General features: G+C 53.8%; 2 protein-coding genes across 3 annotated transcripts; both read left to right on the forward strand.

The window, feature by feature from the left end:
- Nucleotides 1-1796: 1796 nt before the first annotated feature.
- GPC2 (glypican 2) lies at nucleotides 1797-9810 on the forward strand. The gene is made up of 10 exons (XM_010377696.2): nucleotides 1797-2249; nucleotides 3114-3272; nucleotides 3595-3917; nucleotides 5235-5315; nucleotides 6013-6175; nucleotides 7207-7337; nucleotides 7499-7645; nucleotides 7746-7885; nucleotides 7988-8163; nucleotides 8923-9810. The coding sequence occupies exons 1-10, from the start codon at nucleotides 2084-2086 to the stop codon at nucleotides 9174-9176; spliced, it is 1740 nt and encodes a 579-aa protein (XP_010375998.1). The 5' UTR covers nucleotides 1797-2083; the 3' UTR covers nucleotides 9177-9810.
- GAL3ST4 (galactose-3-O-sulfotransferase 4) lies at nucleotides 8028-20569 on the forward strand. Of its 2 annotated transcripts, none has more exons than XM_030932162.1 (4): nucleotides 8028-8163; nucleotides 12113-12426; nucleotides 12592-12895; nucleotides 19159-20569. In XM_030932162.1, exons 2-4 carry the CDS (start codon nucleotides 12302-12304, stop codon nucleotides 20194-20196), a joined length of 1467 nt encoding a protein of 488 aa, XP_030788022.1. In that variant the 5' UTR covers nucleotides 8028-8163; nucleotides 12113-12301; the 3' UTR covers nucleotides 20197-20569. The 2 variants fall into 2 exon arrangements, with proteins under 2 accessions (XP_030788022.1, XP_030788023.1); XM_030932163.1 differs by lacking the exon at nucleotides 8028-8163 and adding an exon at nucleotides 10310-10889.
- The last annotated feature ends 200 nt before the right edge of the window (nucleotides 20570-20769 follow it).

Here is a 20769-nt window from a genome sequence, read left to right on the forward strand (position 1 = left end):
TGAGCCACATAGCAAGGCCCTGTCTCTCTAAAAAAAAAAAAAAAAAAAATTAAATTAAAAAAAAGCCAAGCAGGCCGGGCGCGGTGGCTCACGCCTGTAATCCCAGCACTTTGGGAGGCCGAGGCGGGCGGATCACAAGGTCAGGAGATCGAGACCACGGTGAAACCCCGTCTCTACTAAAAATACAAAAAAAAAAAAAAAAAAAAAAAAAAAGCCGGGCGCCGTGGCGGGCGCCTGTAGTCCCAGCTACTCGGGAGGCTGAGGCAAGAGAATGGCGTGAACCCGGGAGGCGGAGCTTGCAGTGAGCCGAGATAGCGCCACCGCACTCCAGCCTGGCAGACAGAGCGAGACTCCGTCTCAAAAAAAAAAAAAAAAAAAAAGCCAAGCAAGGCAAACAGAAAGGCAGCTTCAGACACACCCCTCTCTGGAGGCTTCGGAAGTACAAACTGCCTGCTGCAAGGGAACTTACGGGTTCTTAGAAATAAAATAAAATTAAACCAATAAATAAGAAAAAAAAAATACAGAAAGACCCCAGGCTTACGTTTCTAGAGGACTAGCACCTGATTCCACCTGGAATGGAACGGGAGGCTCTTAAGGATTTGGGGGTGGAAGCGCCATGAGAGTAGAGCTGGAAAAGCAAAAGGAGTAAAGGCAGGCGCGCATTTCCCATTTTTCCAGAAGGTAAAAATATCTACGACTGGCCGGGCGCGGTGGCTCAAGCCTGTAATCCCAGCACTTTGGGAGGCCGAGACGGGCGGATCACGACGTCAGGAGGTCGAGACCATCCTGGCTAATACGGTGAAACCCCGTCTCTACTAAAAAATACAAAAAACTAGCCGGGCGACCTGGCGGGCGCCTGTAGTCCCAGCTACTCGGGAGGCTGAGGCAGGAGAATGGCGTAAACCCGGGAGGCGGAGCTTGCAGTGAGCTGAAATCCGGCCACTGCACTCCAGCCTGGGTGACAGAGCGAGACTCCTTCTCAAAAAAAAAAAAAAAAAAAAAAAAAAAAAATATCTACGACTGCCCCTGGGGTAACCGGCTTCGGGATGAGGAGCCTTCCAAGCGCTTAGGAGAGTGGACTCTCAGTCTCTGGAAGCCTGGGGAGAGGATTCTCGGGCTGTGTGGCAGAGGCCATTGGGGGCACGGCCCAGGAAGGCTCCTAGTATCAGGGCCGGGAGGGTCGCGAGACGGTGTGTTCTTGTGTCAAGGAGAAACCTCACTGTCAGAGCCTGGAAGAGTGACTTCTGGCGAAGCAGGGTTCAGGGAAGGCCCCCCACCTCAGGTCCCTCAGGTGTCTCTCGCCACCCCACCTTCCGCACAGGCGCCCGCCGCTGCCCTTCCGGTGGCGAAAGAGTTCAGAAAAGCGCGGGAAGGCACAAAACACGCTGTGCGCAAGCGCAATCCCAACGGCTCGCCCAGGGCCAGTAGCTATCGCGAGGCTTGGGAGTGTGCGAGCTGGTGCGCGCCACGTTTGAGTTACGCCGCTCCACAGCCTCGTGTGGCCTCAAACTCTCAGGCGTGCTGCCCTGTCACGTGGGCTTGGGCACGCGTGCGGTCCGCTTTAGCCCCGCCCCCACCCAGGCCCCACCCCCGCAACCCTCAATCTCCCCCTCCATTGGACGGGTTTCGGACCAGACTCGTAGTAACCCCTTTAATCTGGCTTCTCAATTGCCATAGGCTGGATTCCACCCAGGCCCCGCCTTTTGAACAGGATCGCCACGCCCCCGAGGGAGACCACGCCCCTATTTTACCAACCTCCTCAGTGCCGGCCGGTTCCCGCCCCCCTGCGGAGCTTCTGCGCTACATTGGCTTAATTTCTTCCTTGCCCCCGCCCCTGAAGCCGGCTCCGAGCCATTATTGGCGGGGCCCCGCCTCGGACCCCGCCCCCTGTCCGGCTCCCCGCTCCCATTGTCTCGGCAGATGCCGCCTGGTCCAGCTATCGTGCTCGGTATTCAGTTTTCGGGTATAGCGCTCTTTCTCTGACCCGCGGAGCGGTCCCGCGGCCGAGTACCGGATTCCCGAGTTTGGGAGGCTCTTCTTTCCTCCTTAGGACCCACTTTGCCGTCCTGGGGTGGCTGCAGCTATGTTCGTGCTGCGACCTCTCCTGCTTCTGCTGCTGCCTCTGTGTCCCGGTCCTGGTCCCGGACCCGGGAGCGAGGCAAAGGTCACCCGGAGTTGTGCAGAGACCCGGCAGGTGCTGGGGGCCCGGGGATATAGCTTAAACCTAATCCCTCCCGCCCTGATCTCAGGTGAGGAGAAAGGAAGACTAGAGAATTGGGGGTGGGGGCGGGGGCGGGGCCTCCTCATCTCACAATAACTCTCTTCCCTTTCAGAGTGACCGTTATACTAATCTTTTCATCCCACAGTAGTGTCTGTTCTCCTCCTGTAACTTCCTTACCGGGATCACAAACATAGCTTAAACCTAATCCCTCCCGCCCTGATCTCAGGTGAGGAGAAAGAGGAAGACTAGAGAATTGGGGGTGGGGGCGGGGGCGGGGCCTCCTCATCTCACAATAACTCTCTTCCCTTTCAGAGTGACCAGTTATACTAATCTTTTCATCCCACAGTAGTGTCTGTTCTCCTCCTGTAACTTCCTTACCGGGATCACAATAACCCTGCTATGCACAGAATAGCGCTCTTACTCCATCCCCACCCCAGGAATCCCCTCCTCGTAATTAACACCCCCCTATGTGTTTCTTTCTTCACAGCCATGTTCTCCCTGTTTCTGTTAGCCCCTTCTATGAGAATACTTTATTGCTCACCCAGTAACCCCACCCTTCCAAGCCCCTTTCTTCATCCCCTAGAAGCTGTCCTCCAAGTCCCTCGAGGTCCGGGGTGTGGACGTTGGGGAGGGTCACCCGAGGACACTCTGACCACTGACTTGGCTCTCAGGGCAGCTGTTAAATAGATGATCCCGTGGCTAATGGGAGTGAACTTGGGATGGGTGAGGAGACAATAAGGTGGGGAATAGGGTCAGGTGGGGAAGAGGGTGCAGACAATAGAAAAGAGACCAGGCAGGTAGAAGAGAAGGCATCGTCCCCAGAGAGAGGCGGAAAATGGAAGGAATTTTAGGATATCACTTCCCACCATTCCTTCACATCTCCTCTGTCCAGGTGAGCACCTCCGGGTCTGTCCCCAGGAGTACACCTGCTGTTCCAGTGAGACAGAGCAGAGGCTGATCAGGGAGACTGAGGCCACCTTCCGAAGCCTGGTGGAGGACAGCGGCTCCTTTCTGGTTCACACACTGGCTGCCAGGCACAGAAAATTTGATGGTGAGGACCTGGGGTCCCCAAACTCAGCTTCATAGCTCCTCTCAGCGCTTAGGACCCCAGCAAGCCTCCTGTCTCTACTCCTTACTCCGTCTCTGAAGATTCCATCCCCTCCCAGCCCTGGTTTAGCCTGCCCAACCCCCAGACTCTATCTCCAGGGCCCTGCCCTCCCTCATTCCCTGTCTGCCCCATCTCTGAGAGTTACTCAGTTTCTGATTCACTTGTCTTTTCTCTTCTCTCCCATCCCCTCCTGCCTCTGCCTGTTCACTTTTCTCCCCTTCTCTGGCCTCACCCACCTTCCACCTGTTCCCTGCATTTGCTGCAGAGTTTTTTCTGGAGATGCTCTCGGTAGCCCAGCGCTCTCTGACCCATCTCTTCTCCCACTCCTACGGCCGCCTGTATGCCCAGCACGCTCTCATATTCAATGGCCTCTTCTCTCGGCTGCGAGACTTCTATGGGGAATCTGGTGAGGGGTTGGATGACACCCTGGCGGATTTCTGGGCACAGCTCCTGGAGAGAGTGTTCCCGCTGCTGCACCCACAGTACAGCTTCCCCCCTGACTACCTGCTCTGCCTCTCACGCTTGGCCTCATCTACCGATGGCTCTCTGCAGCCCTTCGGGGACTCACCCCGCCGCCTCCGCCTGCAGGTGAGGGATCCTGAGGCCTGAGCTTCAACAACTTCTGACCTAGTGACCCCTGAACTGTGCACCACTCATCTCCAAACTGGTGTGTTCCAGTCACCTCTGACCTGGTGATCCTCCCATCCTGCATTGAAGCCATTTCTGACCTGGTGATCCCTATCCTGAGCTTTACTTACCACTGCTGGACCCAGTGCCCCTTGGTCTTCTTGAAGCAGATGCTCCCACCCCTGCCACCTCCCATTCTGTGCCTTAGTTTCACACAAACACTCACCTACCCTTAACCTCCAGCCACCTTTGTGCCAACCCCTCCCTAATCCTAACACCTTGACTTCCTCTGGTTCAACTAAACAGGAATTATGTATTCAATATGCAAAAGGCATTTTCTTTTATAGTATCACATTTAGTTGTCATCATCACCCTGCAAGGTGTTTGACGAACGGAGGCAAGATGGCGCAGTTCCGGGTTCTTCACCGTCAACTTTCCCGCGCCCGGGAAAGACACAGGTCGACTGCACAGGCGCAACCCGACCTCCGACGGAGAAAAACCGGAACCCGCCTAGCCACGCCTACCGCCCGGCCCCGACCCGCCTATGTCCCGCCCACTGCCCTCCCACTCCCAAGCCCAGGACATAAAAGCTGCTCCCGGTGGACGCGCGGTGCGCACTTCCTCAGCCTCCACTCCTGTCAGTACTGCAGGAACTCCACCCAAGAGCTCCACCGGGTGACTCCCCCAGCCTCCCCTGCCAGAGACCAACGGACCTCACCCCTCCCCCACAAAGCTGGCTGACCAAAAAATAAACTTGCAGTTTTGCTCCTAGCCCTGCCTACTCGCTGGTCCTTTAATACTCGCCCTGGTGAGCCTAGAAAGCAAATCGGTTTCCTAGAAGGCAAATCAGTTTCCTGGAAAGCAAATCGGTTTCCGAGAAAGCAAATCACAAGGTAGAGAGTCATGCCCTTATTTTACAGATGAGAAAACTGAGGCTCCCAGAGGTTAAGCTTTCCAGCCAGTAGATGGCAGAACCGTGGCTCACATCCAGGTCTTCTGGCTTCAAGTTCAGTGTTAGTTCCGATATACAATTTCTCTATCTCTAAGCCCTGTACAACATAATCCCTCCATCTCTTCCCAAGCCTTCCTTTGGTTTTCTTTAAGACTATAATTCCTGTGGGGCTCTTGAACCTGCCTCTCTACCACCCAACACTCGACCCACTTTGAGAGAACCCCACAAACCCAACCCTCACTGCTCTTGATGCAGTCTCTTGGCTCCAGCCTTGACTGACCCATAACACCCTTGTGGTTTTTCTCATCTTCTTTGCCTTCTCCCAGATAACCCGGACGCTGGTGGCTGCCCGAGCCTTTGTGCAGGGCCTGGAGACTGGAAGAAATGTGGTCAGCGAAGCGCTTAAGGTTAGAGTGGGCAGGGGCCAGGGAGGGAGAGGCGGAAGTGAGAGAGACCCCACGAGGAAGAATTAGCCACCAGCCGGCAGGAGAGGCCTGGGGCTATGTCTGCCTCCAGACCCGGGGCTCTGTCTGCCTCCAGGCCCTGGTGTCCCAGGATGAATTAGGAAGGAGGGAGCTGGAGTGAAACCTCCACTGGTCCACGATCCATGATCTCTGACCCCTTCCTCCCCTCTGTGGACCCTTAACCCCCTCAGTCCCCAAGGGACTGCTCATCTCCATAGCAGTCAGATTGGATACTGCCCCTGCCCAACCCCCCAGGAACCCTCAGTGACTCCACTTCCCTGCTGCTGAAGGCCAGATGCCTGGCTTGGCCTCTGTCACTGCCCATCCTCTACCTGACCTCCCAGCCTCACCTTCTGCCTCCTGACCACCTCCTCCCTCCCCAGCTGTGATGGGCTCACTCTTGTCCTTGAATCTTCCTTCCACCCCTAACTGCCTCTCTAGTTCCACCCCTCCCACGAATCAGTGTCAGCAACCTGGAACCTCCCTCCTCAGATCTGTGACAATCTCACCTGCTGCCACATGGGGTCACCAGCCCTAGGCGTGGGGTGGGGTATGTGATTTCTGTCTGTGCCTGGCACCAAGCCGGGTTGAGAGCAGCCACAATGTTTGTGGAGGACATAGCCCCACTCTCTGCCCCCAGGTGCCGGTGTCTGAAGGCTGCAGCCAGGCTCTGATGCGTCTCATTGGCTGTCCCCTTTGCCGAGGAGTCCCCTCACTTATGCCCTGCCAGGGCTTCTGCCTCAACGTGGTTCGTGGCTGTCTCAGCAGCAGGGGACTGGAGCCTGACTGGGGCAACTATTTGGGTGAGGGGATTCAAGAAAGCCTGGAGCCAGGCATGGTGGCTCACACCTGTAATTACAGCACTTTGAGAGACTGAGAGGCAGGAGGATCACTTGAGGCCAGGAGTTGGAACCCAGCCGGGGCAACATAGCTAGACGTCATCTCTACAAAAAGAAAGAAAGAAAGAAGGAAATTAGCCAGGTGTGGTAGCGCCCACGCCTGTAGTCCCAGTTACTCCTAAGGCTGAGGCAGGAGGATCACTTGAGGCCAGGAGTTGGAAGCCAGCCTGGGCAATGTAACTAGACCCCATCTCTACCAAAAAAAAGAAAAAAAGAACTTATTAGGCATGGTGGCACACATGCCTGTTGTCCCAGTTACTCCAGAGGCTGAGGCAGGAGGCTCCCTTGATCCCAGGAGTTAGAGGCTGCAGTAAGCTATGAGGGTGCCCCTATACTCTAGCCTGGGCGAGAGAGTAAGACCCTGTCTTTTAAAAAAATCCTTAAATTGGCCAGGCACGGTGGCTCACGCCTATAATCCTAGCACTTTGGGAGACCGAGGCAGGCGGATCACAAGGACAAGGTCAGGAGTTCGAGACCAGCCTGGCCAATAGGGTAAAATTCTGTCTCTACTGAAAAGAAAAAAAAAAAAAAATACAAAAATTAGCCGGGCATGGTGGCGGGCGCCTGTAGGCTGATGCAGAAGAATTGCTTGAACCCAGAGGCCCAGGTTGCATGACCCGAGATCACGCCAATGCACTCCATCGAGCCTGGGCGACAGAGGGAGACTCAGTCTCAAAAAAAAAAAAAAAAATTCCGAAAATCCTAAAATTTAAATTTAAATTTTAAAAAAGTCTGGAATGGAGGAGGGTCCCGAGTAAGGCTGGGGGTGAACTGGAGAGGGGCTCTAAAGCCAAATTGGGGGAAAACATGAGAGGGAGCTCATGTGAGTTTCCCTGAAAAACTCTGCTGCTTCTCTAAAGCCCGAGTGAGGATTTTTGTTCCTAGTTCAGTATCACCACTCATCCCATCCTTTCTCTTTCTCTGCCTCCCTTAAGATGGTCTCCTGATCCTGGCTGATAAGCTTCAGGGCCCCTTTTCCTTTGAGCTGGTGGCTAAGTCCATTGGGGTGAAGATCTCGGAGGGTTTGATGTACCTGCAGGAAAACAGTGCGAAGGTGTCCGCCCAGGTACAGGGGAGAGAAGGGTGGAGGTGAGGCCCGGGGCGGGGACAGTGTGGGTGTCAGGGAGACAGTATAGGGGATCTGAGAAGAGACTCTGGGGTCAGAGTGAGGACGCAGTGTGGTTTCCCCCCACGGTGACTGTGTGAGGTCTCTTCCCTGTGCCGCAGGTGTTTCAGGAGTGCGGCCCCCCGCACCCTGTGCGGACCCGCAACCGTCGAGCCCCGCCACCCCGAGAAGAGGTGGGCCGGCTGTGGTCGATGGTGACCGAGGAGGAGCGGCCCACGACGGCCGCGGGCACCAACCTGCACCGGCTGGTGTGTGGGGTGACCAAGGAGTTGGGGGCGGGAGGGGCGGGGTCGGGGATGGGGATGGGGGTTGCGCTCCAGCTCGCCCCGCCCCTTCTCTCCTGCCCAGGTGTGGGAGCTCCACGAGCGTCTGGCCCGGATGCGGGGCTTCTGGGCCCGGCAGTCCCTGACTGTGTGCGGAGACTCTCGCATGGCAGCGGACGCCTCGCTGGAGGTGGCGCTCTGCTGGACCGGAGCCGGGTGGGGCAGGTGAGCCTCGGGGGCGTGGTGGGGCAGCAGGGGGCGGGGCCGCAGCCGGGAGGGGCGGGGCCGCGCGCGCGAACGAGAGCTTCGGGGCTGCTCTGCTCGCAGGTACTTGCCGCCAGTGGTCGGGGGCTCCCTGGCCGAGCAGGTCAACAACCCCGAGCTCAAGGTGGACACCTCAGGCCCCGATGTCCCGACACGGCGGCGTCGGCTACAGCTCCGGGCGGCCACGGCCAGGATGAAGGCAGCCGCACTGGGACACGACCTGGACGGGCAGGACGCGGGTGAGACCCCGGCATTCCTGAGCCTGAGCCCCGCCCACTGCCCTTAAGCCTCTCTCCTCTCCTGGTAGTTCCCGCCCGTGCTTCTGCTCTTAGCATTCATTCATTCATTAATTCATTCAATGAGTATTTACTGAGAGTTGACTTCAAAGACTGGGGGTAACAGATCAATGAGGGGATCTCTATCCTTTCGGGGCAGTAGGGGAGACACGAAAACATTCTTACAGAACAGTGGGAAGACCCTTATAATGGGCAAAGGGCAGTGGGAAATGGGGGAGGGGGCAACTTGGGGGAGGCTGGGAAGCCAGGGTGGTGGGTGACATTGGGCTGGCTCCCCAGAGTGGAATTTGCCAGACAGAGAGGCAAGGCACAGACACTCATGTTTTCTTCTGTCTGTCTCTGTCTCTGTCACTCTTCCCCCACCCCTCTTCCTGGCTGCTCTCTGCTTCTGTGTACTTCTGATTTTTCTGTTTTTTCTTGTTATCCTGTCTCCCCGTCTGCCTGTCTTTTTTCTCTCTGTCTCATTGTCTTCCATCATGATCTCTCCCCGCTATGTCTGCTGTCGGATCTCTCTCTTTCCCTCTCTCCCTGCCTTCCTGTCACTCATGGTCTTTCTCCTTTACCCAACCCGGCATCCACCCGTGTCTCCCTCTCCCTCTCTCCTGCCTCTCTCTTTCTGTTTTTATCTCAATTTCTTTTTCTCCCTCTGTCTCCCTCTGCCTCTCCCTCCCATCCTGTCTCTGTCCCTCTTCTTCCTTGCAGATGAGGATGCCAGTGGCTCTGGAGGGGGACAGCAGTATGCAGATGACTGGATGGCTGGGGCTGGGGCTCCCCCAGCCCGGCCTCCTCGGCCTCCATACCCTCCTAGAAGGGATGGTTCTGGGGGCAAAGGAGGAGGTGGCAGTGCTCGCTACAACCGGGGCCGGAGCAGGAGTGGGGGGGCATCTATTGGTTTTCACACCCAAACCATCCTCATTCTCTCTGTCTCGTCCCTGGCCCTGCTTGGACCTCGATAACAGGGGAGGGGTGCCCTAGCATCAGAAGGGTTCATGGCCCTTTCCCCTACTCCCCCCTCAGCTGGGCCTGGGGAGGAGTCGAAGGGGGCTGCAGAGAAGGTAGAGAAGGGACTTTGCAGGTGAATGGCTGGGGCCCCAAATCCAGGAGATTTTCATCAGAGGTGGGTGGGTGTTCACAATATTTATTTTTTCATTTGGTAATGGGAGGGGGGCCTGGGGTATTTATTTAGGAGGCAGTGTGGTTTCCTTAGAGGGTATAATCTCCAGCCCTCTAAGGCTGGGGCTGGTGATCAGCTCCAACAGAGAAAGTGAGGAGTTTAGAGTTGCAGCTGGGGAAGGGGTTTGAAGGAAGTTGGAAGTCGGAGGGGTGGGGGCATCTGGTCTCAGAAATGGACAAAGCTGGATGCTGACAGGGTGTGGGGCAGGGGACTGGGGGTGCTTGAGTAGGATGTGAGGCTTCATGGGCTTGGGTTCTGTTGAGTTTTTTCAGTATCAATTTCTTAAACCAAAATTTAAAAAAGACAACGTGGGGGGGTGCTCATCTCGTGACCTCTGCCACCCACATCCTTCACAAACTCCATGTTTCAGTGTTTGAGTCTGTGTTTATTCTGTAAATAAATGGTAATGTATTGGACCCCATGTGTGGCTTCTGTGCTGTCACCGTCAGTGTCTGAGCCCTGGCTCCCAGCAGAGGTCTTAGAGCCTCTCTGACTGGCTCATTTTCTGCCAGCTTTTCACCTCCCTTGGCACCTCTCCCCCAGGAGGCGGGTCTAGGGAATAAACCCTGATCTCCCACCCTCTGGGCCTCTAAGCATCTTCGTTTGTACAACAGGGAGAATTGTGGGGACCAAATAGAATCTGTGTGAAAAAGCACCTTGTCACCTGCAAAATGCTCTTTGAACATGAGTTTGAACATGAGGCTTTTTTTTTTTTTTTTTTTTTTTTTTTTTTTTTTGAGACGGAGTCTCACTGTTGTTGCGAGGGTGGAGTGCAATGGTGCGATCTTGGTTCACTGCAACCTCCCTCCGCCTCCCCAGTTCAAATGATTCTCCTGCCTTAGCCTCCTGAGTAGCTGGGATTACAGGCGCCTGCCACCACACCCAGCTAATTTTTGTATTTTTAGTAGAGATGGGGTTTCACCATGTTGGCCAGGCTGATCTCGAACTCCTGACCTCAAGCAATCCGCCAGCCTCGGCCTTCCAAAGTGCTGGGATTACAGGCGTGAGCCACCACGCCCGGCCACGAGGCATTATTAAGGTGACCACACCACTGTCCCCTGCCTTCAGGATGGGAGGCCTTGTTCTCTGAGCATCAGTCTCTGGCTACCTTGCCACGTCTTTGACAATGTCTGCTTTCAAATATCACTTTCTCCTTCCTTCTTTCTTTCTGCCGCCTGAATGAATCTTTTGTTCTGCGGCAAGCCAAGAGAAAATGGTAGGATTGATTCCCAAGTGTGAAAAGGGGGTGGAAGTGGTGTCTTCCAAGGGGAGTCTGGGTGCCCTGCCGGAGAGGGGAAGATGCAGTGGGGGAGAGACCTAGAACTGCAGTCAAAGCTACAGCAGCTGCTGGGGCTGGCGGGACAAAGGGAGGAGGGAGGAGCCTGGGCGCTGAGAAAGTTCTTGGGGAAAGTTGAGCTGAGCCAAGAGTCGGGCGGTGGCTGGGGAGGGCGGGAGGGCCCGGCCCGATTTCCCTTGCTGCTCCCCTTGTGGCCTGGTGAGTGGGAAGTGAAACCAAAGATAGGACCAGTAGAAGGACCTTCTAATTTATGGGAGGAGACGTGAGGGGTTCATGCGACCCCGGCAGGGGCAACTGACTGGGCAGTCACCAAAGCTGGAGAGGACAGAGGGCTGGGATCTCCAATCATGGGAAGGGAGAGATGGATGGAAGGAAATGAAGGGCTCTGGGTAGGGGAGACGCAGCTGGACCCCAGGGGCTGTGACTGGGGAGGGAATTGGGGAGTGATGCCAGAGGGGGCGGGTCTCCTGGAGTAAAAGTGTGGCTTCTCTCTGCCTGGGGTTACCCCTGGCTCATCGGAGCAGGGAGCTGTCGGGGCTTGTTGGAGGGGGCTGTGGTCCTTGATCGTGAGTTGTAATCTGAAGGGGCGGGGCTGGACTCCTGGTTGATTAGGAAGCTCAGGCTTGAGAAGGAATTCTACAGTTAGTATTTGTGCCATTCTCCATATCTTTGTGTTATAGTCTCTCTGTCTCTCTGTGTCTGTCTGTCTGTCTGTCTCTCTCTCTCTCTCTCTCTGTCTCCCTCTCCAGCCCCACCCTTTCAGTCTCCTCTGGGTGCACTGATAAGGTTGGAAAGTGGCATGGTGGGTTAAGTCCGGGGATCTGGGCTTCACAAGTAGCTACACGTCTCCCCCAGCCCCTGTCGCACATGGGGGTCTGCCCCGTGCTGAGACAGAGGAAAAAGAGGTGCGGGAATTTAGAACACAGTGGCTCTTGCCCATTGCAATGCCACTCCTGGAAGTCCAACCTCCCTTCCTCCTGCCTGGGTTCATCCACCTGTGTCCTGTCTGATCCTCATTCCCACCATATGGCTTCCCTTCCTGGCCCTGGGATAGGGCTCTTCATCCCCATCTGTGACAGCCAGAGGGGCTCAGGAGGAAGCCAGGGTCCCGACCATGGTCTGACCCGACTGTCTTAATGAGCTGATTGGTCTGATCTCTCTCTTGCTGGCTGTTTCATTCATGAGCTGGGGCTTTTTCTCTCCTTCCCTTCTAAGTCCTTGAGGCTCAGGAACAACTGTAGGTGGGGAGCTGGGGGAATTGGAGATAAGAAAGTGATAGAGCAGAGGAAGTAGTTGTGGGGCCACCTAGGAGAGTCTGGGTGTAGACCGCATTCCCGGCCACTCCCCTTCCCTGAACCAGGAGAAGGCTCACTCTGCCTCTCTCCTTAGACTTCTCTTCTTCCCCCTCATTTCCCTCCTAGACGCTGACAAGAGGCAAAAATCTGCTAACTCAGGGGGCAGACTCAACCAAGACTGCAAACAGGCCTGGGGAATGACCCCCCGATCTGCAACCGGCGCCTTCCGCGGCTGCACGGCTTTCTCCAGCTGTCTCTGCCCCTGTTCCTGGTCCTGGCTCCATCCCTCTCTCATCTCACCCTTCCCTGTGCCACATGGGCCCTCTGTCTCCTGCCAGGACGCTGCGGCTCTGGGGACCTCGGAGCCTGGGGGTGGCTCTGGGAGTCTTCATGACCATTGGCTTTGCACTCCAGCTCTTGGGAGGGCCCTTCCAGAGGAGGTAAGTTCCCACTTTGCCCCAACTCCTTCTAGATGCCCCACACTTGCTCTTCCCCATCCTGCCTGGGGCTGGTGACTCTTAGGGACTCAGAAGCCTCCATGCCCTCTGTCCCTTCCACCCATTTGCTGCTGAGGGACAGGACACTCCCCCTACATCTCTTCCCAGGCTACCAGGGCCACAGCTCCGACAGCCCTCGGCTCCATCTCTACGACCAGCCCTTCCGTCCTGCGCACCCCGGCAGCGACTGGTGTTCCTGAAGACGCATAAATCTGGGAGCAGCTCTGTGCTGAGCCTGCTTCACCGCTATGGGGACAGGCACGGGCTGCGCTTCGCCCTCCCTGCCCGCTACCAGTTTGGCTACCCAAGGCTCTTCCAGGCCTCAAGGGTAAAAGGCTACCAACCCCAGACTGGAGGCACCCAGATCCCCTTCCACATCCTCTGTCACCACATGAGGTTCAACCTGAAAGAGGTAAGGAGTGTCGCAGGGGTGGGAGGGACCAGCAAGAGATGGGCTCAGGCTGATACCACCAAGGGAGGGGGCCCAGACTTGAGGGCTCCCCAGGCATCATCTCACCCTAAAGTTGGACACGGGGGCCACAAAAGTGGGGATCCCTGTCATCCTCTCTACAGGTGTCCCTTCCCCCGAAGTTTCTGGGAGCCCAAGTCCTCCTCTCTCCCTTCTCTCTCTGGCGCTTACTACAGTCTCTCACTTTCACCAATGTATTTCCCTGGCATCAGTGCCCTGCCAACTCTGAGCCCCCAACTCTCCCTCCAGGTGCCCCCTACCCTTCTTTTTTTTTATTTCTTGGAAGACAGGGTCTTGCTCTGTTGCCCAGGCTGTAGTGCCGGGGCACAATCATAGCTCTTGACTTCCCAGGCTCAAGGGATCCTCCCACCTCAGCCTCCTGAGTAGCTAGGGATAAGGCATGTGCCACTACACATGGCTACTTTTTAATTTTTTTGTAGAGACGGGGTCTTGCTATGTTGCCCAGACTGATCTCAAGTTCCTGAGCTTAAATAAATAAATAAATAAATACTCCTGGGCTCAAGCCATCTGCTCACCTTGGCCTCCCAAAGGGCTGGGATTACAGGAGTGAGCTTGCCCAGCCTCTGTGTGTGTGTGTGTGTGTGAGAGAGAGAGAGAGAAAGAAAGAGACAGGGTCTCACTCTGTCATCTAGGCTAGAATGCAGTGGTGCAATTATAGCTCACTGCAACTTCAAACTCCTGGGCTCAAGCAATCCTCTCACCTCAGCCTCCCAACTAGCTGTAACTACAGGTGCACGCCACCACGCCTGGCTAATTTTTTTTATTTTTTGTAGAGATGGGGTCTCACTATGTTGCCCAGGCTGGCCTCAAACAATCCTCCCACCTCAGCCTCGCAAGTACCTAGGACAACACGCCCCTTCCCTTTCTTAGCCTCCCTTCCACTGTCACACCAGGGCCCCAGCTCCCCCACTGCCTTCTGACTTGTCTTCTTCAACCTCCTCACCATGTCTGCCACATTTTGAGGATCAGCTGTATGTTTAGCCCGGGGCTAAGCCCAGCACTTTGGGAAACCAAGGTGGGCAGATCACCTGAGGTCAGCTAAGAATAGCTGGGTGGAAGCCCAGTCCTGACCTCCAGGAACTTCTATTCTAATGGGGGAGAGAAGAACATACACATTCACATACTCAGACACACACAGGAAGCTGAGGGCTCCTCTAGGAAGAAAATCAATGTGTAATTGAAACATACAGGGAAGAAACTAAACTGAGTATTTACCAATGCTGAATACTAATCTTCCCATCACCTGGCCAGGAAGGCATTTTAAGTGTCTCCATTACACATATGTGGAGTTCGAGTCTCAGGGAGGTGAAGAGACTTTCACAGTTAGAAAATGGCACCCAGTAGCCACAGTGGCTCACGCTTATAATCCCAGCACTTTAGGAGGCTGAGGTGGAGAATCACTTGAACCCAGCAGTTTGAGACCAGCCTGCCCAATATAGCGAGACCCCACCTGTACAAAAAAATTAAAACATCAGACAGGTGTGGTAATGCATGCCTGTAGTCTCAGCTACTCAGGAAGCTGAAGCAGGAGGATTGCTTGAGCCCAGGAGTTGGAGGCTGCAGTGAGATATGATTGTGCAACTGCACACCAACCTGGGTGACAAAGCAAGATCCTATTGCTAAAAACATAAAGATTAAGGCCAGGCATGGTGGCTCACGCCTGTGATCTTCACACTTTGGGAGACTGAGGCAGGAGAATCACTTGAGTCCAGGACTTCAAAAGTAGCCTGGGCAACATAGCAGACTCCGTCTCTACAAAAATATAAACATAAATAAAAATAGCTGAGGGCAGTGGTGTATGCCTGAAGTCCCAGCTACTCAGGAGGCTGAAGTGGGAGGATCACTTGAGCCAAGGGAGTTGAGGCTGCAGTGAGCCAAGATCATGCCACTGTACACCAACCTGGTGGCAGAATAAGACCCTGTCTTGAAAGATAAATAGGCTGGGCACGGTGGCTCACACCTGTAATCCCAGCACTTTGGTAGACCAAGGTGGGCAGATCACCTAAGGTCACAAGTTCGAGACCAGCCTGGCCAACATGGTGAACCCCCGTCTCTATTAAAAATGCAAAAATTAGCCGGGTGTGGTGGTGCATGCCCGTAATCCCAGCTACTCGGGAGGCTGAAGCAGGAGAATTGCTTGAACCTGGGAGGCAGAGGTTGCAGTGAGCTGAGATCGTGCCACTGAGCTCCAGCCTGGGCAACAGAGTGAGACTCCGTTTCACAAAAGAAAAAAAAAAAAAAAAGGAAAGAAAGATAAATACATAAATAAAATTGAAAATGAAAGTGACAGAGCTGGAAGTTGAGCCCAGGTCCATGCACTCCAAAGTCAAGGCTCTTTCCGAGGCTTGTGTGTGCGTTTGTATCTGGAATGGTGAGCAGAGTATTCACCAAAGAGGTGAGGCTTTCTGGAGAGGGGGGTTTATTTTACTTTATTATTTAATTTTGATGTTATTTATTTATTTATTTTGAGACAGAGTCTTGCTCTTTTCCCCGGGCTGGAGTGCAGCAGTGCCACCTCAGCTCACTGCAACCTGTGCCTCCCGGGTTCAAGCAATTCTCGTGCCTCCCAAGTAGCTGGGACTACAGGCACCCGCCACCACACCTGGCTAATTTTTGTACTTTTAGTAGGGATGGGGTTTTGCCATGTTGACCAGGCTGGTCTCAAACTCCTGACCTCAAATGATCTGCCCGCCTCGGCCTCCCAAAGTGCTGGGATTCCAGGTGTGAGCCACCGTGCCCAGCCGAGAGTGGGGGGTTTTAAAGGAAAAGGTGGATGTGGCTTGTGGTAAGGACAGCATGAGGCATTCTTAGAGGGAGCAAAACACCAGCAAGGACATGGTGGGGTGCATGTGTGTATGTGCATATAAGAAGGAGAACGTCTGTACTGGGGTGGAAGTTCTGCAGGGGCTGCAAAGTTACCCTTGTTGAAGCTGGAGCTGGAGACACTAGCTGAGGACATGGGCGTGCTCTAATGGGCAGCGAAAGGCCACTGGCAGGAGTGAGGCAATGACAGTGACTTTTGAGGTAGGTTTCTCCAGAGGCTAGGATGATGGCCTTCATTGACACCAGCATTCACTGAGTATCTACCATGTTCCAGACACTTGCACATTCTTCCAGGTAAGTGTTACCCAGTTCCTCAGATTTCTAGATGGAGGAATGATAACCCTCCCAAAGTCACAGAATTAGTAAATGGCAGAGTGAGATTTTATTCCAGGCAAATGCCAAAGACTGTTTTCTTCACTTTCCCCTCTGCCTTCAAAGAGACCTGCAGGGCCAGGCATGGTGGCCCATGCCTGTGATCCGAGTGCTTTTGCATGCTAAGGTGGGAGGATTACTTGAGCCCATGAGTTCGAGGCCAATCTGGGCAACATAGCAAGACCCCATCCCTACAAAAAAATTAAGAATTAACAGGGTATGTTGGTGTGTGCCTGTAGTCCCAGCTACTCAGGAGGCTGAGTTTGGGGAATCCCTTGAGCCCAGGAGTTTTCAAGGCTGCAGTGAGCTATGATATGCTGCCTAGGTGACAGAGCAAGAAAACACTGTCTCTTAAAAAATAATAATAAGAGGCCGAGTGTGGTGGCTCACGCCTGTAATCCCAGAACTTTGGGAGGCCGAGGTGGGTGGATCACGACAACAGGAGATCAAGACCATCCTGGTTAACACAGTGAAACCCCGTCTCTACTAAACAAAATACAAAAAATTAGCCAGGCGTGGTGGCAGGCGCCTGTAGTCCCAGCTACTCAGGAGGCTGAGGCAGGAGAATGGCGTGAACCCTGGAGGTGGAGCTTGCAGTGAGCTGAGATCGCGCCAGTGCACTCCAGCTTGGGCGACAGAGCGAGACTCCATCTCAAAATAATAATAATAATAATAATAATAATAATAAGAAGAAGAAGAAGAAGAAGAAGAAGAAGAAGAAGAAGAAGAAGAAAATAAACACTGAAAAGTTTTATTTGAAAAATATTCATTTCCTGCCCCCCCCCCCAAAAAAAAGAGCATTCACAGGCTGCTATTCAGGTGTGCCATATTTGCAGAGCCAATTGAGGGACACCATGACAGAAGTCAGATTCAATGATGGAAGTCATTTTTGGAGGCAGAAACCCTTTAAGGAGACCAGTAGCTAGGTTCTGACCTGCATCAGCCTGCAGAGCCACGTTAGGGTGTGGTGCAGCCTGATTTCCACCTTCCTTCTTGCAGAATGGTGGAATCACATGTCCCAGCCCTCAGGGCAGCATCCTACCAGGCAGCGGTGGCTTCCCGGTGCCCCGGCCCAGGGTGTCTTTTGCCCTCTGGGATGCCCAGGAGTCCCTGAAGTGCTTTACCCCTCAGTGATTCTGGGCCTGGCCTGCCCACCTGCTGCCTATGCCTGAGATGGCATTATAGTTGCTCCTTTGCTGCCAGTGATGCCCCCTCCCAAGCACTCAACAGGTTTTTGCTGGAGAAATGAGTACAAAGGTTGGTTTCTAGAGGTTTTACTGATCAAGGCAGACAGAAATGCCCAAGGAAATTAATGTTCTCCAGGAGTTTCCTATCCTCCAGGTTTCCCTCCCTCCCTTCTTTCTCTTTTTTCTTTTTCTTTTTTTTTTCCTTTCCTTTCCCTCCCCTCCCCTCCCCTTAAAAATTAGTGCCTGGCTAATTTTTAAGTTCTGGGATACATGTGCAGAATATGCAGGTTTGTTACATAGGTATACATGTGCCATGGTGGTTTGCTGTACCTATCAACCCGTCATCTAGATTTTAAGCCCTGCATGCATTAGGCATCCATCCTAATGCTCTCTCTCTTCCTTTGCCCCTGACCCCCTGACAAGCCCCTCCTCTCCCCTTCCCCTCCCTTTACTCCCCTCCCCTCCCTTCCTCTTCCGTTCTCTCCTTCCCCCTCTTGCTCTGGCTCTCTTTCTTTCTTTCTTTTTTTTGAGACAGAGTCTCACTTTATTGCCCAGGCTGGAGTGCAGTGGCGCGATCTCGGCTCACTGCAACCTCTGCCACCCAGCTTCAAGGGATTTTCCTACCTCAGCCTCCCGAGTAGCTGGGATTACAGGCACCTGCCACTGCGTCCAGCTAATTTTTTGTAGTTTTAGTAGAGACGGGGATTTCACCATCTTGGCCAGGCTGGTCTTGAACTTCTGACCTTGTGATCCACTTGCCTCAGTCTCCCAAACTGATGGGATTACAGGTGTGACTCACTGCACCCGGCCCCTTTCTTTCAAGGCAGAGTCTTGCTGTGTTGTTCAGGCTTGTATTGAACTCCTGGACTCAAGCAATCCTACTACCTCAGCTTCTTAAGTAGCTGGTACTACAGGTGTGTGCCAGGATACCCTGCTAATTTATTTTTATTTTACTTTAAGTTCTGGGATATATGTGCAGAACACGTAGGTTTGTTACATAGGTACACATGTGCCAAGGTGGTTTGCTGCACTGATCAACCTGTCATCTAGGTTTTAAGCCCTGCATGCATTAGGTATTCATCTGAATGCTCTCCTTCCCCTTACTTCCCACCCCGACAGGCCCCAGTTTGTGTTGTTCCCCTCCCTGTGTCCATGTGTTCTCACTGTTCAACTCCCACTTACTTATGAGTGAGAACACGTGGTGTTTGGTTTTCTGTTCCTGTGTCAGTTTGCTGGAGTAGGTTAGTTTGCTGAGCATGATGATGGCTTCCAGCTTCATCCATGCACCTGCAAAGGACATTATCTCATTCTTTTTTATGGCTGCATAGTATTCCGTGGTGTATATGTGCCACATTTTCTTTATCCAGTCTATCATTGATTGCCCTGCTAATTTTTTTAGTTTTATTTTTGTAGAGGCAGGGTCTCACTATGTTGTCCAGGTTGGCCTCAGCAACATAGCAATGCTGAAGCCATACTCCTGCCTCAGCCTCCCGAGTAGCTGGGTCTACAGGCACACAAAACATGCCTGGCTCCATCCTCCAGGTTTCTTTGTATGTTTTATTTCATGTATCTTTCATAATCACTTGGGAAAGTATGATTATCCCCATTTTGCAGATAAGCAAATTGAGTCTCAGAGATGTTAAGTAACTTGCCACGCAACAAGTGATGGAAGCTGGGGATTCCTAGCAGAGCTGGGAGAAAGAGGTTTGAGGAGGCTGGGTCAGTGGACACATGGCTTGTGCATACTTATGCATACCTTCTCCCCAGCCCAATTCTCTCTCTTCTGTCTTCTCTCCTCTGCAGGTACTTCAGGTCATGCCTTCTGACAGCTTCTTTTTTTCCATTGTCCGAGACCCAGCGGCTCTGGCTCGCTCTGCCTTCTCCTATTATAAATCCACCTCATCAGCCTTCCGCAAGTCACCATCCTTGGCTGCCTTCCTGGCCAATCCTCGAGCCTTCTACAGGCCTGGAGCCCGTGGGGACCACTACGCTCGCAACTTACTATGGTTTGACTTTGGCCTGCCCTTTCCCCCAGAGAAGAGGGCCAAGAGAGGGAGTCTTCATCCCCCCAGAGACCCCGACCCCCGACAGCTGCAGGTGCAGGTCTTGCCTTCTGGTGCTGGCCCTCGAGCCCAAACCCTCAATCCCAATGCCCTCATCCATCCTGTTTCCACTGTTGCTGATCATCACAGCCAGATATCAAGCCCTGCCTCTTTCGATTTGGGGTCTTCATCCTTCATCCAGTGGGGTCTGGCCTGGCTGGACTCTGTCTTTGACCTGGTCATGGTGGCTGAGTACTTCGATGAGTCATTGGTTCTGCTGGCAGATGCCCTGTGCTGGGGTCTAGATGACGTGGTGGGCTTCATGCACAATGCCCAGGCTGGACGTAAGCAGGGCCTCAGCACTGTCAGCAATAGTGGACTGATTGCAGAGGACCGGCAGCTGACTGCACGGGCCCGAGCCTGGAACAACCTGGACTGGGCTCTCTACGTCCACTTCAACCGCAGTCTCTGGGCACGGATAGAGAAATACGGCCAGCGCCGGCTGCAGACAGCTGTGGCCGAGCTCCGGGCTCGCCGAGAGGCCCTAGCCAAACATTGTCTGGCAGGGGGTGAGGCTTCTGACCCCAAATACATCACTGATCGCCGGTTCCGCCCCTTCCAGTTTGGGTCAGCTAAGGTTTTGGGCTATATACTTCGGAGTGGATTGAGCCCTCAGGACCAAGAGGAGTGTGAGCGCTTGGCTACCCCTGAGCTCCAGTATAAGGACAAGCTGGATGCCAAGCAGTTCCCCCCTACAGTCTCACTGCCCCTCAAGACTTCAAGGCCACTTTCCCCATAGACATCAGACTACAGATTTAGGTGGAAGAGCAGCCATGTTTGAAGGGCACATGTGATAAGTGGGGGGCAGCAAGATGCCACTTCTGCATCTCCCAGAAGGGATGAGTCTTTGTCCTGATGCAAGCGCCCTCTTTGCTGGGCTCCCAACAGTGCTTTCCTCCTTCACCCTCTACTCATTTTGTTCTTTCTCCCCGATTTTAATTTTTATTTTTATTTTTGAGATGGAGTCTCGCTCTGTCCCCCAGGCTGGAGTGCAGTGGCATGATCTCGGCTCACTGAAACCTCTGCCTTACGGGTTCAAGCGATTCTCCTGCCTTAGCATCCAGAGTAGCTAGGATTACAGACGTGTGCCACCATACCTGGCTAATTTTTTTTTTTTTTTTTTTTTTGAGAAGGAGTCTCACTCTGTTGCCCAGCTGGAGTGCAATGGTGCCATCTTGACTCACTGCAACCTCCGCCTCCCGGGTTCAAGTGATTCTCCTGCCTCAGCCTCCCAAGTAGCTGGGACTACAGGCGTGCACCACCATGCCCGGCTAATTTTTTAATTTTTAGTAGAGATGGGGGTTTCACCATG

Source organism: Rhinopithecus roxellana, chromosome 6, assembly GCF_007565055.1.
Source record: "Rhinopithecus roxellana isolate Shanxi Qingling chromosome 6, ASM756505v1, whole genome shotgun sequence".
Classification (NCBI taxonomy): domain Eukaryota; kingdom Metazoa; phylum Chordata; class Mammalia; order Primates; family Cercopithecidae; genus Rhinopithecus; species Rhinopithecus roxellana.